This window comes from Quercus robur, chromosome 10, assembly GCF_932294415.1.
Source record: "Quercus robur chromosome 10, dhQueRobu3.1, whole genome shotgun sequence".
In the NCBI taxonomy this organism is placed as follows: domain Eukaryota; kingdom Viridiplantae; phylum Streptophyta; class Magnoliopsida; order Fagales; family Fagaceae; genus Quercus; species Quercus robur.
This window is the reverse complement of record NC_065543.1, coordinates 11,938,078-11,946,863: the sequence shown is the minus strand read 5'-3', so window position 1 is coordinate 11,946,863 and position 8,786 is coordinate 11,938,078. Positions and strand designations below refer to the sequence as shown.

Sequence of the window (8,786 nt, the reverse complement as noted above, 5' to 3'; positions counted from 1 at the left end):
GAATAACAAACTACTACCGTAGGTTTTGGTCAAATTGGTTGGAGTTGGTTTTAGGTAAGGGGAACAACTACTTGATCCATTATTCTTGATTTTTCTTGGCAAAGTCCCGCCTACTGTCACTTTGGTCGGATTAATTGTAGCACCAATTTTGAATCCCTTTAAATTGATCGACAGCTAGCCACTCTTTTTGATCTCTTAACGTAGTTAGCCAACCCCTTATACAACCAGCTACTCTCTATAAGCCAAACAGTTAGCCACTTTTCTAACCTCTTAGGGCAATCAACCAACCCCTTATTTTGACTTCTTAAAACTGTCATATATTCTCATTAATTTCAGTTTTGACTTATGTTTTGACTTATGTTGTGATAACTTTGTTTCTCCAATTATTTTCTCTGTAATTCTAGTTTTAATTTTTAATTCTACGGCAATTTTAGTTTAAGTTATTAGTAATTTGATCTTGATTTCCATAAAAATGCCTCAATTAGTCAATTGTATTTTGTAAAGGCCAATCCACTTTATGTTCTCCTAGAAAAATATATAATAAAAAAATAAACCAAGATGGCAAAAATAAATTGCAAGCATTATTAATTACCAAGAATTTAGCAAAATAAATCAAAATGACACAAAAGTCAAACTATATATATATATATATATATAAAATAAGGATTATTATTACAAGTTGCTATGTTTCTACAAACTCCTGAAAACAAAAAATAAATAAAAATGCAAAAAAAAAAATTTCTAGAGACAATTAGTCTCCCTTAAAATCCTGACCGTCCATTCCTAATACTGGACATCAGCACCGACCTACAACTTCTCAGCTCCATGAACCAGGACACCTGCGCGGCGCACGGAATCAAACAACGGAAGCACCAACTGGCGGAGGTGTAGAGGGCGAGAGAGCTCTTCCTGTAGATCGATGGACACGGCGGAGACACGGATGTCCTGGAGGCGGAGGGCGAGCTTGTCGCCGACGCGGGCGGCGGTTCTGGAGTCCCAGAGGCGGTTATGGCGTGGGAAGCGGTTGAGTCTGGCGCGGTAGAGTGGGACAAACTCTTGCTCTGAAGAGGAAGCCATGGCGATGATGGAGGCGGTGGTGGGTTGAGTCACCTGTGCTGTCAGCTTGCGGCATGAGAGGACTAGGCGGAGCTGGTGGTTGGGGTTGGTGTACATTTTTTTCAGATCTGGCTATGATTGCTTAATATTTTATACCGAATGGGTCGGATGTAAATATGTGTATGAGATTGTATTGTATTGTGTTCATATCGCAGTTCTTCTTCTTCTTTTTTTAAATGTTTATTTATTGGTATCATGTGTGAGGGATCTAAAGTGCAAACTGCAGACTATATATATACACATGACCACCTTTATTTTAAGGGTGCGGCTTAATAGTAGGTGTCCTTGTTTCATCACCTAAAGAGAAGCGGTTCCAGCACTCACACCAGAGACCACCTTTATTTTATTCAGTCAAAAAAAAAAAAAAAAAAAAAGTTAGAGATTGAATTCAACAAGAATATGGCGTAAACATCTATATGATGCAACATCATTTTTTATTTTTTTCACATGATTTCTCATAAAAGAGTATAGCCTAACACACATGATCATTGTTCCCTTAAATAAATCCAAATATTAATTAAAAAAACATAAATAAAAAAATATCATATCCAAACTGCAAAAGACTTAGCCAGAGTTGAGATTTTTTTTGCGAAATAATATCATTTTGTGAACAATTTTATTAGTTAACAATGTAAACTAACTTCTCATTGTGGACTAAAAATAAAACAAGTACGCTGTCTTTTCTCTCCAAAAAAAAAAAAAAGGTCTCAAGTTCATTGTAGTAATTCGAGTTCCATGTTCTGGCAGAGCTGAGGTGGAACTCGAGTCTTACAAACTAGAGTTCCCGCTCTTTCCTTTCTTCCTTTACTCTCTCTTATTCTTTCTCCATCTTCTGCTATCCCACTATTCTCCTTTCTCAAATTCACGCAAAAATAAATAAAAAAAAAAACTTTCCCTTTATGCATGGTTGAGAATGGTGAGGAGAAATTGTAGACAGAGCATTCAATCTAGGCTGAGTTCACTTTTTGTTGTGGGTCTCTGGATTTGCTTGGGTATTTTATTTGGGTTTGCCTCTGCGTTTGTTGATTTGGTTAGGTATTTCATTGTTTCTCTCTGGGTTTGCCTCTATCGTTTGTTGATTTTATTTAAAGCTCTGCATTTGTTGATTTGAGTTCTGCATTAGTTGATTTCATTTAAGGAACTCGAGTCTTAGAGACTCGAGTTTCACATCAGCATTGCCAGCACATGGAACTCGATTCTAAGGACTCAAGTTGCTACAGTGAACTCGAGTTTCTTAGACTTGAGATGTTAGTTTGCTAAATAGTTTGGAAATGTTGCTAACTAACAAAATTGTTAGAAAAATGGTGTTATTTTGCAAAAAAATCCGCCAAAGCTGCCACCATCAATGGCGTCATTCAAACTAGCCCAAGCACAAATCTCAAAGTCAAAGCAAGAAAGCAAAGATAAATTTCACACACACAAGAAATCAAAAATTTTGATGCCACCCATTCAAAATTCAAAGAGCCCAATCTCTCTCTCTCTCTCTCTCTCTCTCTCTCTCTCTCTCTCTCTCTCTCTCTCTCTCTCTCTCTCTCTCTCTCTCTCTCTCTCTCTCTCTCTCTCTCTCTCTCTCTCTCTCTCTCTCTCTCTCTCTCTCTCTCTCAAGCCCAAAGATAGTTGAGTTCCAACACCATACATGCACAACAACAAATATACTTTCCTTCACCACAACACAGATCCATATTAAGAGCACTCACACAACCAAAACCACGTATTTCTTGTAGCCAAAAGTAAACCCAATCACCAAACCAAACAAAAATAAAGCAAATAAAAGGAGTGAATTTGGGTGGCCTATGTTGTTATAGCCAAAAGTAAACCCATTTTCACAAGATTTTTTTTTGATTAAAATGCAAAACTCACCCTCTAAATTTTAACACTTTTCATTTTAGTCCTCTAAGTTTGAGTTTTATCATTTCAGTTCTCTAAATTTCATTTATTCTCAATTAAGTCCTTCGTTAACAATCTATTAGCTGCTGCAGTTATCTATAGCAAAACAATGTTATTTTGTCCTTTTATTTAAAATTAAAATTTATTATTTATTTATTAATTTTAAGAAAACATTAATTTAAAAAAAAAAAAAAAAAAACCCAGAAATTAATTTTAAGGGGTTGTATAGAGAAGAACAACACCGAATAACAAAAATTTATTTCTCTCTCGCCCAAGAAAGAAAAGAAAAGGCCAAAACCCCACCATGGCTGACAAGAAAGAACAAGAAATGAAAACCTCAGTTTTCACAGATCTAAAAAATGGTGCCATCCTTAAGAACATCTTCATTGTCAACACACCTCCATCACCAACCTCCATTTCCCAATATTACAAAGAAACCGTAGTTGTTGGACGACACCCAGATTGCAATATCACCTTAACTTACCCCAGCATCAGTAGATTCCACCTCCAATTCCATTCAAACCCTTCAATCCAGAGCCTTTCTCTCATTGACTTATCTTCAAGTATATAAGCAAACATGGCAAAACGGGTGGGTCGGGTTGGGTCAATCGGGTTGCGGGTCAAAAAATGGGTCATTTTAAGCAGGTTAAAAACAGGTTCGGGTCGGGTCAGGTTTGGTTGACCTGTATATTTTACATGAATTTTTTATATATAAAGAAAATAACATGTATTTGCCATTTGGAAAGTCATGCAACAAATTACTTGATGTAAAATGCATTACTTTGAATTCACCATTTATATCAAGAATGAATTTAGTTAAATTTATTAATACTTATTTAATAATTTTAAAATTATAAAAATCCTAACATTGCTATCTAAAACAAAATAACACAAAAGATAAGTAAAAACAAATACACAAGTTTTATTTCTACACAATATCAACATCCCAAAATATAAAACAAAATTACAAATGATTTATTAGATAATTCAATTGAAAAAGAATAAAAATATATAAGAATTTTACAATCTTGAAAATTAATTTTATAATCTATTGCTAATTGCGGTTGACACTCTATTTCAATTTGAGATATACACTAAAGTTTGATTGTTTACTTATTTATACATGGTCTCTTTTATAAATATCATATCATTGTTAAACAACACACACTCTAGGAAATATCATAATTTATTTTGAAAAACCGTTTATTTTGGACATAAATTATTAAAAAATAGGTCTAAGCATTCATAATTTATGTTAATTTGATACTTTGGCTTCACTATTTTTACACTTGTAAATGTTTCTCACATATGTCTACAATTTTAAATCTATATTTTTAACTCTATTGTAATCAGATTATCTTGACATGTACTTTGCTATTTGATATCTAAAAATCTTTACTCATTACAGAATGCTCAACCATTCATTTTTCAATTAATTTGCATGCAGTTATGTAAATGTCTCAATTGTTTCCTTAAAGCTCACAACAAATAATTAAACCAATATTGTTTTAATTTTACTATTTTTTTTACCCAAAAAAAAGTTTTAAAAAATGGCTCGAGTCAAATCGTGGGTCGAGTCAAGTTGACTCACAAAAAACATGAGTCGGGTCGTGGGTTGCTTCGAGTCAAAAAAATTGGGTTTGGGTCAGGTATTTTTCGGGGTGGGTCATAAAATTCTGACTCGTTTTGCCATGTCTATATATTAATCTCTATCTTTGTTTGATACAAAACTAAGCCAGCTAGGTTCTTTGTGTATATGGCATCCCTGTTTTCAACTGTCGAGTACCTCCTAGAATGGCGTTGCCGAGTACACCTCCAGACCGGGGCAAAGCTGAGCCACCGAGTATCCCTATACCTTCTTCTCCCTCTTGGTCTCTCTTCTCCCTCTTTCTCCCTATTAAAATTAATTTTTGGGTATTTTTTTTAAATTAACATTTTCTTAAAATTATTAAATAATTTTTTTTTTTTAAAAAAAACTTGTCGTTTTGTTATTGATAACAATAGCAACTAACAGATTGTTAACGAAGGACTTAATTGAGAATAAATGAAACTTAGAGGACTGAAATGACAAAACGTAAACTTAGAAAGCTAAAAAGAAAATAGTAAAACTTAAGGGTATGTTTGGTAATCAGTTTTTTCCTCTTATTTTCTATTTTTTAGACTAAAAAACTTATTTGGTAATCTAAAATAGATAGAAAACAAAAACTGTTCTCAAATCTCAATTTGTAAAGGAAATTAAAAACAATTTTTTACATGTTTTTAATTTCTAATTTTCAAAAGTTAATAAAAACACGCATTTAATTTAATAGAACTATCTCATTTAATGAGTTAGCATTAGAGTTCAAATTCTAGTAACAACATTGTGGGGCCAAGGAATTTAGCAACCCCGGCCCACTTTGTACTGGGCCCAAGGTCCGCGCTGAGGAGGGAAAAATGCCCAAGGACGCACAAAGAAAGCCCAAACATTCTAGAGACGATGCCGATGACAATCTTGTCCTCGGCACTCCAGACCCCAGAAGGAAAGGACGACACGCCATCAAAGGCATATTCCCGGAGCACCCCCAGAAGAAAGGACGAGCACAGAAGGACATACACAGAGGTATGGTGTAAGAGCAATTCAAGGAGAAGCTGTCACCTCCACATTGAATGCACCCAACTAACGTTCTGGCCGCATTAATGAGAAAAAGACCCTTGAACAGTGCGGCCTTGGTTGCCGCAACTCACAGAGGGTTTGGGAAAGTGGCTGATGGGACGAGCACTCAAGTGATGACCTGCACGATAAACAAGTGGAGGGTCAAGATCGACTGGAAAGAAGTATATAATGTGAAAGACCCTCCAAGAATAGGGGATCGCGGAAAAGAGAGTAGGAGGAGAGAAAAAGGAGAAAGCGGTGTCAATCTGCATGGTCTTGAAAACCATTGTAACCTAGTACTGAAAGTAGAAGAAGAAGAGCACTAAGTTCCTCGGACAAAACGCCCGAGGACAAAATTTCATACTTTAATCCATTTCCTTATTGCCCAGCCTCCATCTAACCGTGTCCAATGATTGTGGTTCGGACTAGGACCTAGTTCTTAAACCCACTCTCTAAAAATTCATTGTATTTGGCTAGTTGGGCTTGAGACCTTTCGTCCAACAGAAGGAACGCTCAAACCCATCCCCTACAAACATATCTGAGTATTTTCTATTTTTTTTTTCAAAAAACTTTTTTTTTTTTTTTAATTTTAACTAACCAAACATTTTTTTGATTTCAAAAATACAAGAAAATTGTTTTTTCTTTGTGTTTCCAAATTCAAAATTTAGAAAATAGAAGACAAAAACTGTTACCAAACATAACCTAAACTTTTTTATATTTTATTAACGTCATGATTAATCATTTTTAGCCCAAAAGGCATTCTTTTCACTAGCTAAATTTTGCCACATTAAGTAGCTTCCCTATGGGCTAAGTGCACTCACATTGATGGTACAAAAAATTTTAGCTTTTAACACCTTAAAACCTACTTTATTTATTTTAACACCCCATTTCACAACTCACTTTACATCAATACTCTTATTTTTCATATCACAGTCAAACACTATTCATTTATTTATTAATTTCTTTCTCACGTCCTCTCTCTTCCTCTTTGCCACAAAAACCCAACAAACCCACATAACCGGCCATAAAATCCATCACCACCAGCCATCACCACTGCTACCGCTAAGCACAAAAATCACTAGCCACTACCACCGCTATCACTAGAAAACCACCAACCACAACACCAACACCTACCAAAATGACCCACAACATCGACACCCACTTCCACAACCCACCACCACCACCACTCACAAAGCCCAGTAACCCACCTTCATCACCACCAAACAACCCATGAAAACCCAGCAACCCACAACCCATTACAACAAAACAACCCACAAAACCTAGCAACCTAGAACGCCAATGCCCCACGCCATCAGCAATCTCAACCACCACTTCGCTACTGATCTCTACTCATTTTGTTGAGAGAGCTTAAGTTAGAGAAGAAGAAGAGAGAGCGTTGAGAGAGCTTGAGTTAGAGGAGAAGAAAGAAAGAAAAAAAAATAGAGAAGAAAGAGAGGGAAATGGAGAAAGCGTAAAGAGAGTACAAAAAATATATTTTAAGGTGAAGAAGAGAGAGAAACCAAATAAAAAATATATTTTTTATAACTTTGTAGCTATATTGAATTGATATTGATAGCATTTTACTGTAGCTTGGTTGCTAAAAGTTTTAGCTTTAGCACCATCAATGTAGCATTCTTTTTAGTGTTTTGGCCTTTTGGGTGCTAAAATTGCACTATGAATGCTCTAAGAAAGTGCAACCAATCAAGTTTATTAAACATTTTTCCTTAACCATGACTAAACCAGTTCCTTTCTTTACCTAAGTTAAAACAAATTTGAAACTTATCACTTGTTAAGGAACATGAGGGTCAGTAGTTTCACTACTTATTCAAAAATCAGTCCTTAGGAATGTCTCAAGGCTGCTGTAAAACCCCTCATAAGATCTAATGCAAAAAATCATTTGTTACTTCTTGATAAACCTTGCTTACTACCAAAAAAAAAAAAAATCTCTTAGCAACTTAAAGAGCAATATCACATTGAAGTCATGGGGTAAACGTGACAACACAATAAATCTCTCTCTCTCTCTCTCTCTCTATATATATATATATTGTAAAACGGTATAGGTTTAATGTAATCTGCATGTTATCTAGCACTTTGGGTTAGTTTTTGTGATGCACATTTAGCCTTTAATATTATAATTTTTGGCTTGACTCTCCTCAGTTCATCACACTTTAAAGAACTTAATTTCGACCCTTCCACAAATCATCCTCAACATTTTTGGCAACTCCTAGGGGAGTCAAGTAGCTAAAACAAGGAAAATCATGCCTTTGAATATGCAAAACCAGTAGAAAGGTAATGCCTACCAACACTAACTAATTGTCTCAAGTGAGATCTTACAACGCTTAATCTCATCAAGAAGAGTATAATGAAGTGAAGAAATGGTCCATCCACAACTCGTTGAGTTGTTGGAGATCGTCCAAAACATGCAACAAAATTAGCTTGTTTTTTATCCTACAAATGAATGTTGCACTCATTTTTAAAATTTTAAGGGCAAATAATGTTCACTTGAAACTCTAAAGACTAAAAGCTCTAATAGCAAGTGTGTATTTTCAGATTCTTTGTTAATATTAAAAAATGTGAAATGATATTCTTTTGAAAGAGTTAATAGAATTACAACGGTATCAAAATGAGTTCAATTAATTGGTATCTTTAAGACATTTATTAATGGAACATTTTAGAAAAGTTTTGATATCACCTTCATAAGAAATATAATAAACTATAATAAAAAAATCAATTGTTTTTTTTTTTCATAAAAAATTTCTAAAAATAATTTCTAAGCTAATCAGCTTACAAGTTACTAGATTCAAAAAAAAAAAAAAAAAAAAAAAAAAAAAAACCTTACTACTTACCTTACAACATACCTTAACATTTTCCTTTAAAAATGAATTGATTAAAATGATAAAATTTATAAACTTAACATACTAAAATCACTCTTCTAAGTTTCTAAAAAAAAAAAAAAAAAAAAATCACTCTTCTAAAAAAAATCACATTTACCAAAGCAAACTGTTTTGTTTTTTTTCTGGCGAAAATGGCCAACTGGCCTTAAAATCATAACTATCTAGTTAGTAGGTGTTGTTTAGAAACATATTTTGTTTATAGCATCTCGAGTCTTAAAGAGTCGATTTTGGGCTTCAAAATCGACTCTTTGAGGCTC

The 8,786-nt window shown here is 34.3% G+C and overlaps 1 protein-coding gene across 1 annotated transcript; it reads right to left on the bottom strand.

The window, feature by feature from the left end:
- Window positions 1-625: 625 nt before the first annotated feature.
- Window positions 626-1,362, bottom strand: LOC126703129 (uncharacterized). The gene has a single exon (XM_050402047.1). The coding sequence runs from the start codon at window positions 1,171-1,173 to the stop codon at window positions 808-810; it is 366 nt and encodes a 121-aa protein (XP_050258004.1). The 5' UTR covers window positions 1,174-1,362; the 3' UTR covers window positions 626-807.
- Between the last annotated feature and the right edge of the window lie 7,424 nt (window positions 1,363-8,786).